Source organism: Drosophila suzukii, chromosome X, assembly GCF_043229965.1.
Source record: "Drosophila suzukii chromosome X, CBGP_Dsuzu_IsoJpt1.0, whole genome shotgun sequence".
In the NCBI taxonomy this organism is placed as follows: Eukaryota; Metazoa; Arthropoda; class Insecta; order Diptera; family Drosophilidae; genus Drosophila; species Drosophila suzukii.
The window spans coordinates 19,649,211-19,673,659 of NC_092084.1; the positions used below are offsets into that span (position 1 = coordinate 19,649,211).

Below are 24,449 nucleotides of genomic sequence, written 5' to 3' on the forward strand. Positions count from 1 at the left end.
TAGTTACTGAGATCCTTTAATGATATGAAAACGACAGTTTATAGTGCAATAGAGCTGGAAATTAACTTGTGCGTTGCTAAGAAATACTATTATCGATGGAAGTTAAATCAGGTTTCGATAAAAATGTAGGATGTTATGTATAATAGTTTATTTTGGTTGGTTTGTAATTGGTTGTATTACAGTTTTGTGCCGAAAGCATAGAGGCTCCGAGAATATGGAAAGCAAATGCACAAAATGGGCATCAAAATATCAATAAGGTTTTGCTGTTTTTTAGTAAACTTTATTTTTTTAATTTTGGATATTTATATATTATATAGTCAATATGCTTACATACTACTGGACCTTGTGACACTATTGAGAGTGAAATAACGCCGCGGTCGTTACGACATTGGGCGTTATTATATTTACTTTAAACTTAATAAAAATAAACCCCATTGACGCTCTTAAAGATCAAAGGCCCTATGCCATTATTAGCACATAAGATGTCGATCAAGCTCTATTTTTGGAGTTCAGAACCCACTATCTTGAACCGAACTGTGCCAGTGGACTTGTGACTCTGTCCCTGTCGATAATGACGGCGTTAATGGCCGTGCAATTATCCGTCTTCCGATTGGGCTAAATGTCTACGTCGGCCTCTCTGAATTTCCTTTTCATTTCGGCTGGCACCGCCACTCTACTCCAATTCCTCTTCTCAATCTGCTCCGAAAATCCACCTCATTTGTATGCTCCACGTCTGGCTGATCGCTTTAATTTGCGCTCCCGACAAGAGGAACATGCCACAGTCACCGTCTGTCCAACGTCTGGACAAAGTTCCAGTTTGTCCCCCTGGGGAATCAATCTCAGACTAGCCAGCCTCAGCATACTTGGCATTATTTCGAGTCTTGCGAAATCCATTTGGGTCCAAAATATTCATGAGTTCGGTTTGCCAGAAAAGGGCTTCGCTGAGATCTTGGTATTTCTGGTGGAACCAATGGAACCCGTGACTTGTTCGACGGGTTCCCGAAACCGCAGTCGTCGAATATGTTGTGCACAGGGAGAAAAAGTTGAATTGCAAATTGAAATAACATTTTTTTTATTAAAAAAAGCGTTAGCAAAAAAAAAGATGTATAGAAATAAATTACCATAATATAGTAATAATACAAGTTCTTACCTATAATATTTGGTATGCAGTCAAAATTGCATGTTTCGAATCCGAAAAGTTGAAAATATTGAGAACTTCGAGCTTGAATATTGATTTTATAACCCTACATTAAAGTAATATTTTTAAATCTTATGAATTATATTTGAAAACTAATCACTACTAACTCTGAAATATTCCATTTGGAAATAACTACAAGTAATATAATTATCCATAAAACTTGTTCGAGTTCTCTAACTCGACTTTGCAATTCTTGATATGATAATAGGTAAAGTCAACTCCATAGTCCAATACACTTGGCCCCATCTTAAAGAGGCTTCCAATGGGAAAACAGCTCTGCTATTGATTGAAGAACCGTTCTTACCATAACGATAAAAACTAAACCAACTTATAGGGGATTTTCCTTGTTACCATGATAGGAGCTTTTTATTATCCCCTGTGTAAGTGCATTGCACCGATCGTTTTAGCCGGCCCATTCAATGATCATGGAGGTAATGATCGTTATTGGGTAGCTTAATGTAATGGAAATGGCAACCGCAAGGTGTACCTCTACAAGGGGCCTAAGTGTAAAGATGTTAATGGACCCGGACTTTGGACCCTACCGCCCAAGCCGATCTCCCCTCCAGATTCCGATTCTTCCCGAAGCGACGATGACGAGGTCTGGTCTTCCAGTCTTCAGTTGGCAACGACAATTCTTATCGCGGAGAAAGAGGAAGGGGGACCCGAAGAGGGGACCCATAAAGGCGTTCCAACTATAAACGTAATCAAGAGTATTATAAAAAAAAAAATTGAATGACTCTATAGAAACACAAGACAGAGAGGCAAGAGTCCAGAGCGCGAAAGAGAGGGGCGATAAAGCCTCAGGATGTGCCCCGTGCCTCGGCGCAGGGGGCGTGGCATCCTTCAATCAGCATAAGTGCGAGCGAGATGGCCGAAGTGCAAAGTGCATAAAGTGGCGTGATTCTTATTATTCATTCTCTCGCTTTTGATTGTTGAGAATGATATTTTGCGGGTATTATGCCGACTTCTCTGATCTCGGAGTGCATCATTCTCTCTTGCGTTGCACTCTACTGATTAGAGTCTACGTCAGAGCATCGGATCTGGAGGTTATATCAGTTTATTTGGATAGAAGAACCGAGTGCATACAGCGCACCGTCATAAGTCGACTTCAAACAGCCAGATAATAAGACTCCTAATAAAGATTTCTTTTTAATTTGCACTACAGAACTTTTAAACACATTGAAAACTTTTTGCTTCTGAGGAAATCTTCATCACCTTGGCAATATATAATTTCTTAAGTAAGGATCAATATTTCATTAACTAGTGTTAAAAATCTATCTTAAGGTTTTTTGGCACTACAGAACTTTCAAATACAATAAAATATTTTTGCGTCTGAGGAAATCTTCAATCAATTGAACCAAACATTGTGTTTAGAAACAGAAATCTTTGATAATATATAATTTCTGATCTATTGAAAGCTTGTAAATATCAATATCAGTTTTTAAAACTTGTGCCTTAAGTAAGTATCAATATTTCATTAACTAGTGTTAAAAATCTATCTTAATGTTTTTTGGCACTACAGAACTTTCAAATTTTCAAATGACATCTTTTTGCGCCTGAGGAAATCTTCAATCAATTGAACCAAAAATTGTGTTTAGAAACAGAAATCTTTGATAATATATAATTTCTTATCTATCAGTTTTTAAAACTTGTGCCTTGAGTAAGGATAAACTATTTAGTAACAAGTGTAAAAAATATATTTGGAGGTTTTCTACAACACTTTACAAATTTAATATTCCTATTTTTACAGGTTACTTCCATACGTTTCGGTTTTATTTAGGTCACGACGGTTAATAAAAGCACAAGGTAATAACATTTAAAACACGATATTTGAGAAAACAAAACACGGTATTGTTTGCCAATTAAATGGAAGTAATTGCGGAAACAGTTATTAAAATCAATTGGGAACTGATCGATTGACGATTGCTGATAAAGCTAATGATGGCGCCTAATGGTCGCCGCTGCATGCCTCTTCCTCAGCCACCTGATCTCCCACTTCCACTTGGCTGGCCTCGTACATTCGTTTGGCCTTGACTTTTTCGCTATCGCTATCACCCAGTGGCGTCGATGGGGGGCAGTAGGTGCTCCGAGCAGATGGAGGAGGAGGAGGGTGTCTGCATCAGAGCGAGATCAAAGTGCGGCTGCTCGCAGAGCGTGAGACTCTGGCTGAGGCGTCGGGCGATCATTTGGACCATGTGCCTGGCCAGCGGCGGAGCGGTCATCACGCGACGGAGGAGTGACCAGGTGGAGCTAATGAGCGAGCTGGCATAGTGATCCTGGTGATGATGCTCCTCGTGAGGCGCCGGATGTGGCTTTTCCTTTTGATGATTCTCCTGAGTTCTGTTGTGAACCTCTTTTGGAAGGCCCTGCTCCTGATTTCGAACATTCTTTTTCTGCTTCTCCTGCTGATTTTTCTTGGCTCGCCTTTGGGGCTTTTGCCTTCGATTCCTAGGTTTCTTATCCACCTGATCTTGAGGCTTCTTGTCATGCTGATCCTGATCCTTTATAACTTTCAGATTCAAGTGGTTCTTCTGTAGCTGCCTTGCTTTCTCCGCTCGCAATTTTTCCCTCTCCTCCTGCTGATGGATCCAAACGATCATGGCCTTTTCCTTGACCCTCAATCCCTCCTTGAGCAGGCTATTCCGTTGCAGGAAGTGCATCGCATCGTCGTATCCCTGCTGACAGAAGTTGGCCATGAAGTCCGCTCTTCCCGGCAACAGGATACGCACCATGCGCCGCAAATTCCGCCTGGACAACCGGATGCACGTATTCGCCCAGTTGATATTCAGCTGCAGCAGATGGGGATTCTGGTCCCGTGGGCATATATCACTCTCCCCGCAGAAGGGACTCACGGTCACCGTGTGCTCGTCCAGCAAGGGCAGATTGTTGGAAAAGGCACCGTCCATGTAGCGAACTCCTCTCACCTGACAAGATATAGATAAGCAAATTGAACACCTGGGCTTCGACTTTGGATTACGATTTCTATTCTAGGAAAATTTATGTTGATATAGACTATGGCTACCTTTAGTTAACTAATTGCTTGCACAGAAAATAAAAAGGGGTATTAACCAATTAGTATATGGTTTTAAATTGATTTTTCAAGAGGTACATATGTATTTGATATACACAATATTTTTTTGATTTTAAAATGATTTTTTAAGCAAACCAATGAAGAGAATATGAAAATACAGATGTCTTATTAAATTAAAAAACTTTTTTTCAATATACTTTTGTATAGGTGATATGTCAAGAAGTTATACAGGTATTTAAAAAAATGAAAACATAATGTATATGAAATTGTAGTACTAAAATTAAAAAAGTCTTATCAACATACATTTTCATAGGTTGAATACCAATAAACTATGCAGGCATTAAAAAAAAAAATAATTATTACTATGATATGTATGCATATATCAAGAACTATTTGTTATACCTTTTTGGAGGTTTGAAACTCAAAAGCTCTTTGGTTTTTAATTAAAAATATTTATGGTTTCTTTCCCACAGAAAAAAGCCAGCAAAAGCAGGGGTTACAATATTTTAAAACTTTTGTATTACTTATACTGTGTTTTAATTTAGAACATTGCATTTTTGAGCTTACTTTCGCGTGAGTACTGAAAATTGAATGATCTTAGAATAAGTAATTGATACATGGGTATATACAAAAAATTATAAACTTTCGAAACTAAGTAAATCTAATTTATTATAAAAGATCCAAAGAATCTTAGTTAATTTTTCAGTGGGGCTTAGAATCTCGTCGTCGCATTGGTTATATTTAGAATTAATAATACATAGGTTTATACTCATAAAATTATAAGCTTTCAAAACTAAGTAAATCCAATCCTATGGGATCCAAAAAGATCTTAGTTATTTTCTGAGTGGGGTTAGGAATCTTAAAATTGTTTTAAAATTTGAGAGGATACCCACCTGCGGAGGCACCAGGCCGGAGAGTCCGGGAATGAAGCAGGAGCACATGAGGGCCTGGAGGAGCTCCTCTCGGGAGCTGAACTCCGACATGACCACATTGCTGCGATCGCTGACGCGGGTGAGCGAGATGTGGAGTCGTCCGCTGACCCGCCGATGGGCATCCTCCGGCAGGCGGCGGTGCATCCCCTCGAGGAGGCACTCCGGCAGATTGAACCACGGACTGAAGGCGCCCAGCGAGTGGCGACGCGTCTCCTGGACAACACGCAGGAAGTTCCCGGCCATGCATTCCATGGGCAGGTCGCAGATCAGGCAGCAGGCGGCCAGAGCTCCGGCGGATGCGCCAGCAATCCTCTCCAGCAGCAGTTGGGGGGCGTGCTGGCGCAGGCAGACGGCCACGCCGACATGGTAGATTCCCAGGAAACCGCAGCCGGCGAAGGAGAGGCTTCTCCTGGTGCGGATCTTCATCTTTTTGTGTGTAACCTCTTGAACACCGTAAACACCTCTTCACGTGATCATCTAATGCCGTATAGCTATCTCTTTTCCGATTTATTGTTGACGTTTTCCTTTATTTTTCCAAGTTTTCTTTCGAGCTTAATTCTCGGCCTGGAAAGTGTGACCTTGCCAAATAGCGTTCTGTTCAAAAAATACTAATTAGCAAGGTTCTAAAACTATGATTAAAACTGTTTCTTTGTTTTAAATTAAAGATTTTAAGTTTATTTTTCCTCTTTTGCTTGCTTTTGATAGTATTTTGGTCAATTATGTAAATTCGAATTTAACAGTGTTTCAATTTTTATTTTAGAAGACTTATTTATACATTCATGTTCTACATTGATTGATTGATTTATATACCTTTAATGTCTTTTTACTCCTCTATAAGCATTTCTTGAGTCACTGGGTGGTTTACTTATTTTTTTTTGTTTTTACATAATTTATATCTTTTAAAAGATAACAATTTGTTTCGAACTTCTCCTTAAAATGTTTTTATCAGTCCACCCTTTAAAGCTTTTCAGGCCGAATTTAATTTTTCCATTCAAATATGCCGCCTATTACAGAATTCCGTTGCTTTTGATGTTGCCAGATCGTGCTTCCAAAATGTAGCTAAAATCTTTAGCTATAAGGAAACCTAGCTTTAAATGTATATTTGATTTCCAGCATTTTATTAATTAGGTAAATAGTAGTTAAAACATGTAAACCTTTACTTTTTTCCATCGCATTTAAATATGGCTTATCGAATTTTTGAAATTTATTTGAATTAAATTGGTTAGAATATAGTTTAATATTTTTTTTCGGAGAAGTGCTATTAAAACCAACAAACCGACTGATGGCATCAGAAAGTTAAAATTATTGTAACTCAATTGAATTTTTTTTTTTAAATTTGTGTCTTTATTATTAGCAAATTTGGGAAAGAATCAAAAATGTCCTGGAGAACTTACTTAATTTGGGTAAATCTGGCTAATAAAAAATAGCTGACTTGGCAACGCTGAGTGTGACCAGACGGCTGGTTTCTACATTCTGCCCGACCTACGGCCACACTGCGTAGCTGAGCATTTTGTATTTTTTAATTTTAGGCCAAGCAGCTCACAATGCAAGCGGTAAGATAAATGCCGGCTAAATTTAGCCTCCGTTACTCATTACTTTGTGCGTCACTCCGTGCAGATCTGGCGAGGAATGCCAGGGCTCGTGGTCCTGCTCCTCGCAGGACTTCTGCTGGGCCTCCAGGATGCGGAGGCCTACGACAAGGAGATGACCGTCTATGTGGACGCCGGCAAAACGGAGTGTTTGTACCATTCGGTGCGCCAAGGCGAGACCATTGACTTTGAGTACCAGGTGATCGATGGCGGACACGGCGATCTGGACATCAGTTTCACCCTGCTGGATCCCATTGGCCTGGTGATAGTCAGCGATTTCAAGAAGCCGGAGAATGTCCATCGTCACGAGGGGGCCAAGGAGGGCGACTATCGGTTTTGCTTTGACAACAGCTTTAGTATGTTCAACCGGAAGACGGTGTTCTTCGAGCTCATTGTGGAGCGGGAGGGCGAGGAGCTCCAGGGTGACACCCAGTGGAATGAGGTGGACGAGCTCACGGGACTCTCCCGCGACGAGTACTACGACATGAAGGTGCAGGACATCATGGACTTCATTGGACGCATTCGTCTGCAGCTCAACAAGGTCCGCCAGCTGCAGGATGTACTGCGTTCGCACGAGGCACGCGACCGCAATCTGGCCGAGTCCAATTTCCAGAAGGTCAACCATTGGTCCATGCTGCAGATCAGCGCCATGATCGGTGTGGGTCTCATTCAGGTCTTTATGCTGCGCAGCATCTTCGCCACCGGCGGACGGATGCACGATCTGTGGCGCAAACTGGGCATTTGATGGGTCGGAGACCAGTGCCTAGTGTCGAGGAGAAGCCTCTACCAAAGATGTGCGTGCCGGAGCCGCGAGGATGCATTTATTGATCGAGTAGATGTCCCCCAAGTGAATGCCATCCGGCAGCGGGATCCCCTAGTTAGATTTTAATTTAAAACAAAAAACTTGCCATCATCATCTGTAGTTCGTTAGTTTCTATATGCATGTATGTATTAACATGTATTATGTAGCCGAGAGATAGTATTCCGTGTATTTATAGATATGCGGGTGTGTGCTTGTGATATACCCGGTGTGTTGTGTGTGCTCGCGTGTTCGAGGCGTTGTTAAACGAAAGCAATTGTATCATTAAGCCTGGAGAAGAGTTTGATATTAAATTTAAAGTTGCAGGAACCAGTGTAAAAGAGGCGTTTTACCATCTACCCGGGGGTTGGTTGACTTAAAGGATTTTCCTTAAAACTGGGATCTCTTGAAGGTTTTTGAATGACTGTGAGGGGTAGTTATACGAGGTTATACTTTAAAATCCCTTGAAACAAAGCTTTATATGTTTTTAAAGGTTGAACCCAAAGTGTAAGACTAAATGACACCTGGAACTTGAAATTTTTAAATTAACTAACGAACAGATCTTCCTTGTTCTACCTTTTTTTATAATTCAGAACAACCTCAAAAGATCTTGATTAATTATATTTTAGTTTAAAACTAATAATGAAATTTAAGAAAGCAAAATAAAGATCATTATTTTGTAGCCATTTTCCTCGGCATCAAATACATTAACAGTTTAAAATCGAATGTACACTGCTATCTCATATTGTAGTGTTCTTTCAAATTGTCAAGTGGTTAGATAAAAAATACTAGTTACCCACCTTTTCGCTTTTGTATTCCAATTATCTTTTTAAGCTGAACACAGAAATTGCATTAGCAAACTACACTGAAAATTTCTATCTGTTCAATCGATTTAATGTGGAAATATTTAAAACGTTATAAGGCTAGCTAAAAAATATTTTTTAATTAACTCTCGTTTGTGCTAAAAAAAACCTCTCTCAAAGAGGAATACATTATATTTTGTATGTTTTAAGTTTGGATTTAGAAAATAACCTCTACAACTTTAGGAGGTTGTTTTTTAGGTTCCTTAACCTGAACATTGCATTTTTATAAATATTTTAACAGTTGGCTCCATTTTTGTATGGAAAATGTATATTTATAAGGATTTGGTTAACGATTCTGAATGAATCAAGTTTGGCTGGTCCGTTTAAATTGTTCGCAGTTTCTATCGTTATAACTTAGGGTTTTTAGATGGGTAGTTTTGTGGTAAGTCACTCTCCTCATGATAAAATTCTTACTACGTTAAGTCCTATCTTTAAATACTTCACTTCGCAAGACGATCTTTAAAGAACAGTGCTAATCGTATAGTAACCGTCCTAAAAGTCAGCCTGCATTTCTGAAGTCCGACTCCAAAATGATGATTATAACCTCCTTCGTAAAGCTTCCCCACCAGAATCCATTCCAAGCAGAATACCTTTCAAGGTTCGTTGGACCGGGAGAACAAGTGGCTAGCAGATCCGCATTACTGCTAGCAAGGAGTTGGTTCCTTGACATTTCCGCTGAAAACTATCTCTTCTCAATGGAATTTCCTTCTTCTACCACAATTTCTTGTCAAATACACCTTTCTTACTAGTTTCCTTCACCTAGATCCATTTCAAATCGATGTTCTCTCCAAGATCCACTAGACAATCGTCGGTTTTTCGAACAGTTTATCAATCGTTTAATGGCTAATAAAAAAAAAATGGTTAGCAGATCCGCATTATTACTATCATGGAGTTGTTTATTGACATTTCCGCTGGAAACTAGCTTGCAACATGGGGCAATGGCAGTGGATCCGCGGCCAGTGGCGTCTCCTGGTGTAGTGTAGAAGGGTTTTTGTTTTTAAGAGGGGTGCGGGGGTGTATCTAGCGTAGCCTAGGCGGCCTTGTTGAGGCGCTTCTGGCGTTCCAGCAGCCGGCGCTCCCGCTCGAACTCCTTCATGCGGAGGACGTAGTCCTCATACTCGCAGGTGAGGTACTCGTGCTTCTGGTGGGCGCACTTGTACACAAACGGGAAGGTGTCCGTGCGGCAGGCCTGGTAGGCGATGGCCAGATGGGCGCAATAGTCGCGGGCGTCCAGCGGCAGCTTGGCGGACTCCATCTCCTCCTGGGTGGCGATCATCACACGCTCCTTGCGCGACTTGAAGCCCAGCATTGGGTCAAAGGTGGTCACCACATCCGGGCCGGGCATCACGTCCGGTTTCAGGTAGTGCTGCAGCGCGTTGCCCATCCTGCTGGCATGGAAAAATCGTTTTAGTACCCTTGCAAATCCTCGGAATTCGCACAATTAAATTACGTAAAATGTTTTTCTTCGATTTCGGTTGCGGTGCAGCTGTCAAAGTTCTTCTTCTTCCTGCCCCTGTTGTTTTTGTTGCAAGTGACAGCTGCTGGCCAGGGTTGCCAGCTCGCGGGGTCGTCGGCGTTTTACAGCACTGAACGAAGAACAGCTGATTGGTGTAGACTGTCGTTTGGTATGTATTGTTTTTGAAAACTTAACTTTTCTAACTGAACTTTTGGGAAAACTGAATGACGTTTTGAAGTTAAATCATTGAATGAATGTTAAGGGGAAACTCTCAAATTCTTTGTCCAAAACATTCAAATAACATATAACTATCAATGGAAATAACAATTGTTGTACATTTTTAAAGTCCGCCAAAAATATTATAGCTCTCAGTAATATGTCCCTATAAAATAATTTAAAATCTTTAATTTGATTGAAAATTATGTGTCGTTCTGCAATAAGCAGATAAAAAGAAGAAATAATATAAATGCTTGAAACTGAATGCTTTTGACCTAGAAAACGTATGAAAATTTTAAGAAAAAAATAGGGATAGTGAATTAAAATGCAATCCTCGGGAAAATGTTTGAATTTCTTTAGGAAGTTATCTTGTTACATTTAGAAGACAGGTAATATTTTATTATTATATACTGTTATTTTAAATTTAAATCTATAAGCTAACAGGTAATACTTAAGCTCAAGGTAATACTTTAATAAATAACATACAACAACAATTCAAATTTGGTTCACATATAAGGGTTAAATGATTCATGGCTCCGTAGAACTAAAGCGGTTAATAAGTAAATCCGATTTGAAAAACAGGACACTCGCTTTTCAACACTGTTCCCGGCCAGCTGAGCGTCCTCTCTCACAGGAAGCGGCAAGAAGCAGAACGAACAAGAACAACAACACAGCGGGGTGAAGGAGAGACCGAAAGTTTCAGTTCTCTCGTTCCCATTGTACCGTTGCGTTGTCGTTCGGTGTGTGTTTTTTTTTTTGCGTGAAAGTGACAAAAGCAAATGGCAAATGGCAGAAACAAAGCGCACTAAAAACGCCAGACGATGCTCGTCAAAATAGTTAATTCCTAGTTGTTAATTCATAGTTTGTTTAAATAACCGCTGTGCAATATAAATCATTAGCCAAAACGAGAGAGCGAGTGGAAGAGAGGCCAACGTTGTAACGGTAGACGGTGACGGTAACGGTAACGGTAACGGAGCATTAGAATATATAGAAAATATCGATTGGAGCACTGGATCCAACGGGAAATCGGGCCAAAATGGTTGGTCTGCTAAATCCGCTCAAGTATGGCGACCATTTCTACGAGCTGTACACGAACAGCACGCGCAGGTAATCCCCGCCAGCATCTGGATACCTATATGTCCCGTAGTCTCATTGGCTCAACCCCTTGCATCCCGTACATCCCATACAGCCCACACATCCCATCCATCCGCACGGGGTGGAAAAATCGATCGCTGCACTCGGCTTTCGGCTTCCAATCTGGGTCTTCAACCCCTACGCATTCGCATTCTCTCTCCGATGTCGTTTGGCACCCCCCACCCCCTATCGGGGTTTTGGGGGTTGAAACGGGCGGAAGTGGACAGTCCTGCGCCGAACAGCTGAGCGCCGCTCGAAATCAGCTGATTGTCGAGAGCACCGCGACCTGCATTAACCCACTGATGGCCCACGGGGGTGGCGGTGCGGTGTTAAGAATGTCACCCCTGTTGTGCCGCCAAAAAACATTCTCAAGGGGGAAACCATATCAAACGCTTGGGAAATATATATTTTTTCACACGTATTTATCATGCATAATCCTTAAGAAAAAAATATCATTCCTTGATAGATGGTTAGATATTTACCAAGAAATACAAAATCAATTTCACATCGCAGTAAGGATTTCAGCACAGATATAGCCCTTAATCCTTAAAAATAGTGCGCCATTTAAAATCAGCCAGAATATTGTTAGGCAGATCCCTTACAAAATTAATAGTTCTTTATCAATATATATCAAGAATGGAAGACTATGATTATCGTGACCTATTATTTCATCCAAGTTTACTTTTACTTATCATTTAAGATCTTTTCTTGATAGATGGTTAAATAGTTACCAAGGAATGCAAAATCAATTTCACATCGCAGTAAGGATTTTAGCACAGTTATAGCCCTTAATCCTTATAGATAGGGCACCCTTTAAAATCAGTCAGAATATTGTTAGGAAGATCCCTTACCAAATGAATAGTTCTTAATCAATATATATAAAAAACTGAAGATGATGATTGTCGTGACCTATTTTTCCATCCAAATTTTGCTTTACTTATCATTTAAGATAGTACACAAAAAACTGCAAAGCTAAGTTGTTTAGAACCTTTTAAACTTACAGTGATCGCCAAATTTAAATTTACAGATAAAAATATCCGAGAATATTACGAGATAAAATTCCAAAGGCAATTTCAAACTTACAAATTCTAGTTTTATCATGATAAAAGAAAACTTTTGGAAGAAATTAAAAAAAATATATGTGCTCACCACATTTTTCATAATTACTTTACAACCAAAAAACTTTTAATTGAACACCTGGACCTCAGTTAGTTGGCAAAATACCAACACGGCTCAAGGAAATCGATTTTGCAAAGTACGGGTTAGAAGTTTTAATTGCCTTGCACCTTGTATGAGGGAAAATGTCTATATCAATTGATTGCTGCAAAATTGGCCTAGAATATTTACACATGAAACAATTTTTAAATCAAATTTGTAATAAAAGTTGATGGGTTTTGATATCAATTTGTTGTTATTGAGATAAGATATATTTTTTAGCAATGCTGGCTATTTCTTAAAACTAATTAAATTGAGTAATACATCAAAATAAGGGTTAATAGTTCTGCGATTTTTTCAAATTTTTAATTGGTATTTTCTCTATTTTTGTGTTATATCGCTTATAATATAAAGGAATTATCTTCGAGAAAACCACAATTGGGCATTATTTATGCAGGCAAGTAGTTACTGAATAATTCAGCTGCCCGACCACACACTTTTGGATCAGTTTGCAAACTTTAAAGCCAGTAATTGCCGCTTTTGCGGGAAAAGCACAAGTTGGGTAGCCGCACAAGTTGGGAAGTGGCCATCAGTACTCGAAACCACCTGTCAGCTGAAGGATCCAAAGTTCCGGATGCACACGGGCATTTTTCGGGTACATACATTCCAAAGCTTGCACCCTTGCTGGCCGATATATGTGCAACTGGATTCCAAAAATAGCTCCCAGCATCCTGCACAAAAGCTTCCCAGTTGATAAGAGCCACTAAAGAGCAAAAAGCTTCCCATCGGCAACAAAAACAAATGCAAATTCTCCGCCAGGTCCTCGACATATTAAGCTTGTTTGCCTTCTCAGTTATCTGGAATGCGTTTTTGATTTATGACCTATAGTTCGAGTAGTGTCCCCCTTAATTATTTTTTTTTCAAAAGTTTTCTTCAAGTAAGTAAAGTCAAGTGGTCAAGTGCGTTTCAAGTGATTCGGGATTTTAAGGAAATACCGCGTTTTTGAAGATTCGGAAGTTCAAAATATTATGATGTTAACTCCCATCAACTTATATTTAAAATTGTGTATCATAATAAGTTTCGAAATACCGCGTTAATAGCTTTAAGCCTTAAATCAACTAGTTGTTTCACACAACATGAAATAAAATCAACTGTTATAAAGTTTACTCCTCTATTTAAAAATACTCCAAAGGTCATAGGTTAAGCTAAATACATTTCTTGCATTTACTAGCGTGGGAGTTAATGGATACACATTTTTTAATTTTATAAAAAAATCTATTATAGGTGCTGGTAAATACATACAAGATTATTGTAATATTATCTAGTTTCTCTCTCTAAAATATTTAAATAAATCTTTTTTTAAATATTTTACAAATATATATATTTTTTTTTAATACAGGAGCACTTAATTAAGTTATATTATATTATTATGTACCACTATTATTTTATAAATACCGGCTTAATTTAAATCAACTAGTTGTTTCTCTCAAAATACAAACACCTGTTAAAAAATTAATCCGCAATGTATTAATATTCCAAAGGTCAAAGGTTAAGCTTTATACATTTTTTTGCAATTACTAGCGTAGGAGTTAATAGATACACATTTTATTTTAAATAAAAAAATCTTTATTGGTGCTGGTAAATTCATACATGTTTAAAGTAATATCAAATATTATTATTGATGTTTTAAAAATAAATATTTTTTAATATACTTGTGGAAATTAAAATTTTTTAGTTTACTCACTAAAATATTACACATTCAAAAAAGATTTTTTGTAATCAGCTGGGAAAATTCTTGTATCATTGGCGCTTAAAACTTTGATATAAAACGTTTTAAGAATTTCAATAATTTGTTAAATTAAAATGAAATCTAAAATTATTTTTAACTCATTACTTATTGAAACACAAGAAATATTTTACCCATTTTTTATATGAATATATGTATTAACCCATAGTTTTTTGCCTTTTTCAGAAAAATGCAACACGATCGCAAGGTGTTAACAAAGCGCAAAAGTCGGAAGGACAAATCGGCGGCAGCGATGGCCGCGGCAGCAGCAGCGGCTGTTCTGGAGGGGAATGTGGGAGCAGGTGGACTGGTGAACCCACTGGATCCACCACTGGTCAAGGAACAACTGATGATCCTGCCCTCGTTTCCGGTGGCGCACATCGAACTAGATCCGAATGCGTCCAAGTTTGCGGTCTTTTCAGCGATTAGATCCACAGTTCTGGAGGCGGAGACGAGGTACTCCCTGTTCCAGGAGGGTGGAGCGGCCGCTGGCCAGTCCGGATCGGGCCTGAAGAAATGGAGCAATAATCTGAACTCCTCCTGCTGCATGATGTGCGCCCACAGCTGTATGATAAGCAACATTCTCGATTGCCCCTGTCACGCCCATCTGGGCATGCACGGTGCAGTGGGACCGGGAAATGGAGCTCCTGGCGGGCCGGTGGGTGTGATTGTCGAGGGACGCGTACCGGCTCCGGTGCCAGTGGTGGTGGGAGGGCCGGGTATGCCGGCCGAGAAGCGACCACGTCGCGATAGCGCCAACAGCGATGCGGACTCGGACACGGAGGAGCCCACCGAACGGGAGCCCGTCTACGCCACCGTGCCCCTGATTGTGGGCGCAGGATTGCGAAGTCTCTTTGAACTGATCGCCGATGCGCGGCACGTTCATCCACTGTTGTGCACCAAGGCACTGAAGGCCCTGCTGGACGTCATACAGGGCCAGCAGCCGGAGAGCTTCAAGCTCGAGCCAGAGGAGCTGATTAATCCGCTGTATGATCTGCTTCTCGATCTGGCCACCATGCCGGCGGCTCTCAACTCGGCCACGGGTGCGGAGGCCAACTGGTCGGCCATGGCCTGTGCCGCTCTCCTGGGACTCTGCATAGCCCGCGGCGACACCGGCAAGATGCTCAAGGCCATCGCCGCCATGCTGATGACGCCGCGCCAGCTCTCCGCCCAGATTGTCCAGCTGCCGGTGGTCCTGGCCACGTTGCAGCACACGGTGGTCAGTGCCGCCCTGAACAAGCCCACAAGGCCGGACTTTCACAGCCACGGGGTGCCGCACAATTCCCTGATTGATGAGGTGAGTGCTGAAGGTTGCCCCACAAAGAAAAAATGTAAAAACCTATAAAATGCTATAAAATTCTTTCAAAGTCATTCTTTACCGATTTGTTGAAACAGTTTTCAATCCCAAGAAAATCTATAGTTAAGAACTATAACCAGTTTTATGTACAGCACGATAAAACTTGTTTTGTTCTATAAAAAATGTTGTTAATAACTATTATTATATTATATTATATGTTATTACTATATATTAAATTTTGTGCCCTCTTTTATTTCAGTTTCCCCTGAAGTTGCCGCCCTTGAGCACCGGTGCGCCCATCACCTCGCCAGCAATGGCCTGCGATGGAGTGTTTGTGTACCTCCTGTATGGAGGAACCCTGCTGAAGATCGGCACTGGCTTTGGGGGATCCTACAAGGGGCACGTCTATGCCCAGAACGAGGACTTTAGCCACGAGCGGAGTGCCTGGCTGGGCTACAGTGGCGGGCAGCTCTACTTCCGGCGCACCTGTCGCCGGAGTGCAGGCGACCAGCTGCAAATGGTGGGCCTGGACACGCTGGCCATCAAGGCGATGAGTCCCTTGAGCATGCTGCACATGCGCGAGGGACTCAACTACGTGCTCTTCACGGACGACGACTCACTGCACGCCATCTGCAGCAACCGCGATGTGAGTATTTGTATTTAATATGTCTTAGCCAATCCCCAAATTTAAAGCCTTAGACCACACAATTTTACGATAAAAATCTTTAGGATATAATAATTTTTTCGGCGCCAACAAATCTCAGCTAGGACAAATATTTATAAAACATACTTGCGAATTCTTGAGATTCAAATGATAGTATATACTAAAAATCTAAATTTTACTAAAATCCTGAGTCAGGATATTCCATGCTTATTTATTAATGAATTTTATACTTTTCTATTATTTTATGTAGGATACACTGGTGGTGAAGAAACTGAATCTGTACCACAATAGCTACAACATTGACCCACCGCCCTTCGAACTGCCGCTGCAGTTGGCCCGCAAGAAGTTCCGGACACTGGGCTATGCGGCCTTTGAGGATGAGCTGCTCAACCAGTACCAGATCCAGCGAATCCAATCGGCTCACAACAGCTTCGAACCGAAGCTACCGGCTCCTTGCCGGGATGCGGATGTAGATGTCATGGGCATGGCCTGCGGAAAGGAGTTCGGTCTGGTGCGGGCCAGCAATGGCAGGGTCTACTATTACGGAAAGTCCGCAGCCCTGGGACTCAAGTGTGTGGGACGCACCCCGACGTTAAAGCTCACCGAGCTGGTGATCTCCAAGGCGGCCAATATAGTCCACGTGGCCGTAGGACACGATGGCATCCATGCCCTGTTGGTCAACGATGATGGGACCGTCTTCTTTGCGGGAACAGCCCGTCGGGGCGAGGATGGGGATAGCAGCAAGAATCGGAGACAACCGAAGGCGGTGAAGCCCAAGAAGATGACCAAAATCGATGGTCATGTGGTGGTCCATGCTGCCTGCAACAATGGCACCTCTGCCTTTGTGACCAAAACGGGAAAACTGATAATGTACGGCAAGGATACGGCCCACTGCGATGCCATGGGCTTCGTCAGTGAGCTGCTGGATCAGCATGTGACCAAGGTGGCCCTGGGCAAGGCCCACTGTGTGGCCCTCAATGCCAAGGGGCAGCTCTTCTCGTTCGGGCTGAACAACAAGGGTCAGTGCGGCAGGATATTCAACAAGCTGCAGCCGGTGAAGGATGTGCCCCCGTTTGCCTCATCCTCAACGGCAGCCGCCTGTTTTGCATCCCTGCTGCCACTGGACAAGCGCCTGAAGTTGGATTTCTCCACGCTGTGCGACTACGATGATCACAATCTGGTCCAGGGTCAGTGCCGTGTGTGCGTCATCTGTCGAGAGTGCACCGGCTACAATGTCAGTTGTGTCTCCGCCCTGAATGTGCCGCTGGAGCAGCGCTTGGCGGGCAGCATATGTCCCTGTGGCCACGGAGATGCTGGCTGCGCCAAGTGTGGTCTCTGCGCCGCCTGCATTGCCCTCCAAGATAGCGATGGTGAGTTCATCTGGTTAGCTGGATATACCTATTTAAGTACTAAACACCCATCTCCCCCTGTAGAAGCCAAAACGGAACTAAAGCCTCCACCAAGTGACGTACAACAGCGCCAGCAGCGCTCCAAAACGCTAATCATGCGCCGCAAGGAACGCAAGGGTGAACTGGAGACAGGGGCCGCCGGCGGAGGAGCTGCCACGCCCACTGACCTGGACAAGGATCCGCCTCGAGTGGCTCCGTTGGCCCCACAGCTGCTGCAGCTCACGAGCTCATCACCTGTGGTCCAGGTAGCCTGTGGATTGCATCACACCGTGGTCCTAACTTTGGCCGGCGAAGTCTACACCTTTGGAAGCAACCAGTACGGTCAACTGGGCAGTGGAGATCTGCAGCCGGTGAGCGGACCAGTTCGTGTCCAGGTTTCCGGAGCCATCAGTCAAGTGGCCGCCGGTAGCAATCACACCGTACTGTTGACATCCAAGGGAATGGTGTACACATTTGGCAACTACCAGAAGGGACAACTAGGACGGTTACCCAGTGACTATGGGGTGAAGCCCCCGCCCCAGGACGACGACTCTCCGGTGGGACCGGGATCTGATGGTGGGGGAGCGGGAGGATCGCCAACTGTTGCGCCGGTGGGAATGCCTGGCCCGGAGCGATCCCAGTCCCCGGCCACCGTGCAGCCAAGTGGCTCCAAGGAGATGCCTCCGCTGATTCCTGTGCTCACCCAGCGCCAGAAGTTCCTGTGGAACTGCTCGCCCGGTGCCGTCTTGTAAGGGAATCTACTGGCGGAATAATTGTACACTGATCACTAATGGGAAACTCTCTTCCTTCTTCCAATCTTCCAGTGGTTTGGGCCCCTGTTATGGCAAAAAGGTCACCTGGATTGGAGCCAATGGAGATCAGACCTTCATCAAGATAGACGAATCCCTGATTACGGCCCAAATGCTTCCCAAGATGCATGTGGTGGCCAACAAGAAGACGATACGTAAGTGTACAATCGCACAATCGATGGGAAACCAAAGCTAATCTTTTAATTATCCTGCCACCGGAATAGTGCTCATACCCAGCATTCCGCTGTCCTTCCACACGCTCTCCATAAATCGGCGGGATGGAAGTTGTACGGCCCATTATCGAGGACAAACCAACTTTGTGAAACTAATGCAGGCACAGCCGGAGCAGCAGCAGCCGGAGATCAACTCCAACCTGGATGTTGCTGTGACTCCTGTGGCGGATTCGCCGGCGCACGCCTCCACCTCGTCGCTTCTAACGGCCTTGACGGGCACAGCCACGGCTGGAGTGCCCATCAACGAGCAGATGTCCCGGAGCATGCACGAGGGCCGCAACCAGATCTTCGAGGAGCAGCCGCCCCCAGAGGTGGGATCATCTCCTGCAGCAGCGGGAAGTGGAACAGTAGCAGCTCCTGGAACACCGGGATCGGGCTCCGGGGTGGCGGCAGCAGGATCTGTGCCAAGACCTCGGCGTGGTGGCAAGCAGGGTGGCAGTTCCCCGGAACCCATTCCATCGCCACCACAACTGGCCTTCACCATGGACCCCACCTACAATGTCCTGTGGGTTTTCGATGGAGCTGCACGCAAATTGCGCTGCCACAATGTCGTGGCCAGTGATATCAACGAAAGCGACGTGGTGAGTTAGAAGGTTATATGTTAATTTATTTCTATCTTAACTGGCTACTCGTTGAGTAAAAGGGTATATTGTAAACTATGAAAGCTAGGAAGTTGGGATTATGTATGCAGATTCTAGAGATTCATGCGCAGCGCAAGTTTATTTGATTAAGTCGGGTACATCATAGTCGAGGCATGTTTATTAATTTATTTATAAATTTTATTCATTGGTTACTTATCACAACTTATCACAACTTACAAACATTTCCTATGATATACATATAACCCCTCGATCTCTTCCAGAACTCGGCTACCTATCGATCACTGCTCTCGCCGGAACTATCCCTGCCGGATCGAGTGGACTCCCGCGTGGCGCGCTCGCAGGCCTCCTTGAATCTGCTCGCCTGCCTGGACATCCTCACGTCGGCGCAGGACAACATCCCTGGATGCTTCGAGCAGCCGCTGCTCAAGCAGACCCAACAAACGGCGGAAGCGCAGGCCGGCGAGTTCCAGGTGGTCAGCCGGTTCGATAACTTTGGCGGCGGATGGGGCTATTCCGGCCACAGTGTGGAGGCCATCCGCTTCTCGGCGGACACGGACATTGTGATCTGTGGCTTCGGTATGTTCGGCGGTCGCGGGGAGTACAGCTGCAAGCTGAAACTCTTCGATCTGGGCGGCGATGGCGGTGGCTACGAGAAGGAGGGCATCCTGATCAGCGAGACCAAGGAGGTGCCGTACGAGTGCGGCGCCAGGAGCAAGCACCACATCCTTCTGCCCAAGCCGGTCAGTGCGGTGGCTGGCAGATGGTACCTGGTGTGGGCTCGAATCGCAGGTCCCTCCTCCGATTGCGGATCCTGCGGCCAGGCCTCCGTGACCACCGAGGATCAGGTGGTCTTCTCCTTCAAGTCCAGCAAGAAGGCCAACAATGGCACCGATGTCAACTCCGGCCAGATACCGGCCATCCTGTATCGCCTGGTCACCCAGGACTGCAAGCAGACGCCGGCCCAAATGGACGCCGATCCTGTGCAGCGCATTTCCCGGGCTTTTGCCAACAGCGTGAGCCGCGAGTGCTTCGAGAGCCTGGTGGTCCTGCTCAGCTGGTCCTGGGATTGCTTCAAGCTTCAGCTTCGCGAGGAGCGGGATCGCTCCCGACCACTGCAGCTCCAGCAGTCGCTGCAGTACCTCGGCTATGTCATCAAGTCATGCCTGCGCCTGTTGCGGAAGTACACCAATGAGATTTACCCCCAGCGAAGCTCCACCACATCGCTGGCAGCGGGCGGTGGTAGCTCCAATGCCGCTCATGGCAACGGCCTGGTGACCACCGCCAAGGTGATCCAGTCGAAGGCAAACAAAGGTGACCGCTGCTTGTATACACAACTGTTTCTTTTGCTAATGAACTCCTCCTAATCTTCTTGCAGACAAGAATGCCCCGCGTGTGGTGCCCGGTGGAGCCGTAATGGCTAAGTACTTTGGAGACCCATCGCCATCGTCGGCCCCGGCCATGATCAGCAGTGGCGGAAGCGGAGGAGCACCATCCACATCAGCCTCGGCAGCGGTGGCAGCCGGCAGCGGAACTCCCGCGACGCGGAAGACCAACATGGAGAACATTCAGCTGGCGGAGTGCATCGGCAATGTGAGGGCCCTACTCATTGGCATCTTTTGTGACGACATCTTCAAGGATATAGCCACGGATGAGGGTGAGTTGGGAGTCGGAATGTATATAAATCCATTTCTTATAAACCTCGTTGCCTTCGCAGGCTACGAACTCTCGCTGGAGATCCTGGACGAATGCCACCTGAGCTTCGTTGCCTGCTTTGATGCCTTTTATCCGACGTCCTCGCTGAAGTGGAACTGTCTGTGCGACCTGCTTGCCCAGATGGATCGTGGAGCCCTGCATTCCCGCCTGCTGAGCGCCATCCTGGCGGGACTCTGCTCACCCTCGGTTAAGTTGAGGGCCACCTTCTCGCTGCTCAGTGCGGCCGGAAACGAGCGCCAGTCGATCATCAGTCCCAGCGATAATTCCGGCCTGCCCATGCTCTCCTCCACGGACGCCCATCCGTATCCAGTGCTGGTGGAGCAGATGATCTACCGCACGCAGCAGGAGAAAAGCGACTTCCTGAGCAACTCCTGGACATTCAAGGATGTACTCGTGCGTCTGCTGGACATAATCGCCTCTCCCATTCGTTCCCGCATCGAGGCGATTTACAGCCGAAGTCTGGGAAGTCTTGGTGGCAGCTATCCTGGGGGCAAGGAGTGCGTCAATCAGGGCCTCATAGACAACTGTTGTCACCTGCTGGCCAGGGTTCTGGCCGAGATCGTCTACCAAACGGCGATGGGGGAGTATGACAAACTGTTCATGCCGCCCAGGACGCTCCACTCGACGGGAGCTCGCTTCGCCCGCTGCGATGTGAGTCGCACCTGGAATACCGGAAACTTTGGACCCGATGCCATTGCCTTCGCCGTGGATCGACCTGGTGTGGCCATAGCTGGCGCCATGGTTTACTCGGGATCCGGGAGCTATGACTACCAGTTGGAGTTGCTGTACGACAATACGGCGGATCTGCAGCCGCAGCACAAGTGGGAGACCCTGGAGTCGGTGTCGGGCAGCTACGACCAGGATGCGGTCCACAACGATCTGGCCGAGATTAAGTTCGATCATCCGGTGCACATCAAGGAGAACGCTCGCTACGCCCTGAGGCTGTGCTCCCAGGGGGCACGCACCTGCTCCGGCGACGCCGGCATGCCAGCGGTTCGAGGACCTTGTGGCGCCCAGTTCCACTTCTATGCCTGCGACCTAAGCTTCAATGGAACCACTCCGGCTAGGGGTCAATTGCCCTGCATTCTGTACTACAGCACACCCATGAAACAGGACGGAAACTCGGCCAGCGGACGATCTGGCGATGGAGCAAATGTGGTACCCCACATGGAGGAGCGCATGATGCTCCTGGGACCCCATGAGGTCTCCACACGGGATACAGCCCTGCAAATCGCCGCTGACATCACCAAGAAATGCACTGAGCTGCTCATCCTGGCGCGCAATGCCATGGCTGCCTCTTGCTCGCCCTCGGATAATAGTTCCAATCACACGCAGACCATCGATTCCGAGCACAATATCACGCCCATCGAGGAGCACATGGACATCAATTGGGCCAACAACTCTAGGACGGCCGCCCTGCCCACTGCTATCGATCCTCAGCTGTCCACGGCCAGGGATCTTGGCAAGCGCATCGAGTCCTTTTCGAAGGGTCTCATGGAGACCCTCAAGTTCGACAAGCGATCCACCAATCCCTTCGAGATGGAAATCGAGATCGGAGCCACCGAAGTGGAGGAATCGGCGGACTTGAGGAATGGCCAAAGCCAAAGCCAAAGTCAGAGTCAGAACCAAAGTCAGAGTCAGAGCCAGAGTGTTCCGATAAATGGCAATGAGAGGACCACGGATTTTGAGATCGCCGAGCAACCGGCTCAACAGTCGGTGACCCAGCAGGTGCACTCCGATTCGGAGGAGGCTCCGCTGGAGGTGGCCGGAATGGCGGCGGCTGGCAGTGGAGTGAGTGTGGCCGGAGGATCTGGCGGCGGAGGAGTGGCCGGAGTTGGCAGTCAAGTGGCCGCGGTGCAACTGCTGGAGGTCTTCAATCTGGCCGCCTCCAATATGTTCCACACTCTACTGCCGCTGGTCTATGCCCATATTGCCAATCTGGCCTGCAGTGATCCCAAGAGCTCCGTCCAGATTCTAGGTCTGATCAAGGAGATCCTTCCGCACATCGCTGCCCTAAACCAGCTGCACGTCTCCAAGGATCAACGTCAGCCGGAACCGGTTCTCTTTGCCACACAGACCTCGAATTCTGGCTCCAGCTCGAGTAGCAGCACCACCAGTAACCACTACTGCGTGGTGGAGAGTGAGCATCCGTACCGGAGCGCCAGCATCAGCAGCTATCGCGTGGAGTTCCCGCCCTGCGTCCAGTGGCTCACCATCGAGTTTGACCCGCAGTGTGGAACGGCCCAGCTAGAGGATTATCTGCTGCTGTCGATACCCATGCGTCCTGCCTCGCAGGCGCCGTTGGTGCCGCATGTGGATGACTATCTGGAGCAGGCGGACAACAATGTGCCGGGTGCACAGGCGGACAGGAGGCGCACCACAGGCGGCGGCATCGCCGGAAGCGGAGCAGCGCCGAGCTCACACCAACGCTCCGCCAGTGTCCAGTTGACCATGGCCAGTTGCTGTCGCAGTCCTGGTGGCGGGAATGCTCCGGGATCCGCGTCTGCTCCCAGTTCCGTGCCCCTGCGCAGCCAGGATCCCAACGACAGGGAGTGGATTGTGGTCAAGAAGTTTAACACGTAAGTGGAATGATAACTCTATGGGTGATTTCAATTCTAACTGATCCGGAATTTCCGTTTATCCTTAGCGCCTCCACCTGGCTGCACAATGTCCTCATCCTGCCCGGCAACTGCGTGGAGTTCTCCCTGGAAACAGCCTCGCTTTATGCCCAGGATCCGCACAACAATCGCTATGGCTTCAAGTGTCTAGTGGTGGGATACGACAATCCCACATCGGTGAGTCTCGGCCCGACTCCAAAAATCAAACTGCCGTCCCTTTCTAAACCATGTTTTTCCCTCTCGCTCAGATCAATGCCAGCAACTCGTGTCTGATTCGACTGGAGCAGGAGTTGGCCTACTTGGGCGGCATGTGCAGTGCCAATCTGATGAAGAAGGAGCTCAACCTGCCAGGTGATTTATGAAATGTGTGCATCGCACTTTGCGGCTATCTTAATGTTCCTATTTACCATATCAGATGACAAGGATGTGGAGGACATGAGCGGCGTTGAGGAGACCATAAACGCGCATCACACACTGCTCTCCAAGGGATTTGCCCTCTCCGAACCCCAGTTGACCGTGCACCAGGCCTTGGAATCGTATCTGCCTATCGGGTGAGTTTCATATAATCTTTTTTTTTAAATAAACACAGATAAACTTAAAGGTTAAATTGACCAATGTAATAGTTAAATGGTACCAAGTCCTCTAATTGCCATTTTGACCAACAAAATAGTTACTCTGCCAACTGTTGTTGCACACAACTAACCATTTTATGGTAGGTTTACTGTTAAATAGTAACCAAAGCAACAATAAAATGCGGGTCCCTTTTTTAATAGTTGTTAACCCTTTTTTACAGTTAAGTAACTTCCCTATTGGTCAATTTTACCCATAAAACTTTTTTGTGTACTTGTTCTTATAATGAAATGTACTGTACTGTATATAATGAAAAAAAATGATGAAACTGTAACATTTGAGATTCTATAAATGGACCTGGTATAAAACGAATTTATTTTCCAAAGTTTACGATGA

General features: G+C 45.5%; 4 protein-coding genes across 4 annotated transcripts in view; 2 read left to right on the forward strand and 2 right to left on the reverse strand.

Moving 5' to 3' along the window:
- Positions 1-2,872: 2,872 nt before the first annotated feature.
- On the reverse strand, positions 2,873-5,741 carry dob (doppelganger von brummer). Its single transcript, XM_017068798.4, is given in 3 exon segments — positions 2,873-3,297; positions 3,299-4,122; positions 5,123-5,741. Coding segments are annotated over 3 exon segments (1,440 nt in total). The 5' UTR covers positions 5,588-5,741; the 3' UTR covers positions 2,873-3,146.
- An 844-nt stretch (positions 5,742-6,585) lies between these two features.
- opm (transmembrane emp24 domain-containing protein opossum) lies at positions 6,586-7,890 on the forward strand. The gene is made up of 2 exons (XM_017068378.3): positions 6,586-6,714; positions 6,779-7,890. The coding sequence occupies exons 1-2, from the start codon at positions 6,706-6,708 to the stop codon at positions 7,493-7,495; spliced, it is 726 nt and encodes a 241-aa protein (XP_016923867.2). The 5' UTR covers positions 6,586-6,705; the 3' UTR covers positions 7,496-7,890.
- A 1,397-nt stretch (positions 7,891-9,287) lies between these two features.
- ND-B18 (NADH dehydrogenase (ubiquinone) B18 subunit) lies at positions 9,288-10,017 on the reverse strand. Its single transcript, XM_017068402.4, has 2 exons — positions 9,863-10,017; positions 9,288-9,797 (listed from the first exon to the last, which is right to left on the reverse strand). Exon 2 carries the CDS (start codon positions 9,794-9,796, stop codon positions 9,443-9,445), a length of 354 nt encoding a protein of 117 aa, XP_016923891.1. The 5' UTR covers position 9,797; positions 9,863-10,017; the 3' UTR covers positions 9,288-9,442.
- Positions 10,018-10,817: 800 nt separating this feature from the next.
- Positions 10,818-24,449, forward strand: part of hiw (MYC binding protein highwire) — a 56,644-nt gene continuing 43,012 nt past the window's right edge. The window contains exons 1-13 of the mRNA XM_036821173.3: positions 10,818-11,191; positions 14,346-15,456; positions 15,716-16,102; positions 16,371-17,490; positions 17,554-18,256; positions 18,333-18,472; positions 18,542-19,131; positions 19,413-20,463; positions 20,528-20,806; positions 20,867-23,444; positions 23,513-23,660; positions 23,732-23,834; positions 23,899-24,034. Of these exons, the coding sequence (XP_036677068.2) occupies positions 11,121-11,191; positions 14,346-15,456; positions 15,716-16,102; positions 16,371-17,490; positions 17,554-18,256; positions 18,333-18,472; positions 18,542-19,131; positions 19,413-20,463; positions 20,528-20,806; positions 20,867-23,444; positions 23,513-23,660; positions 23,732-23,834; positions 23,899-24,034 (8,417 nt within the window). The 5' untranslated portion in view covers positions 10,818-11,120. The remainder of the gene's footprint in view (positions 11,192-14,345; positions 15,457-15,715; positions 16,103-16,370; positions 17,491-17,553; positions 18,257-18,332; positions 18,473-18,541; positions 19,132-19,412; positions 20,464-20,527; positions 20,807-20,866; positions 23,445-23,512; positions 23,661-23,731; positions 23,835-23,898; positions 24,035-24,449) is intronic.

Excerpts from the sequence above, each read along its gene's own strand:
- ND-B18 (XM_017068402.4), bottom strand. The coding sequence starts at position 9,796 with ATGGGCAACGCGCTGCAGCACTACCTGAAACCGGACGTGATGCCCGGC.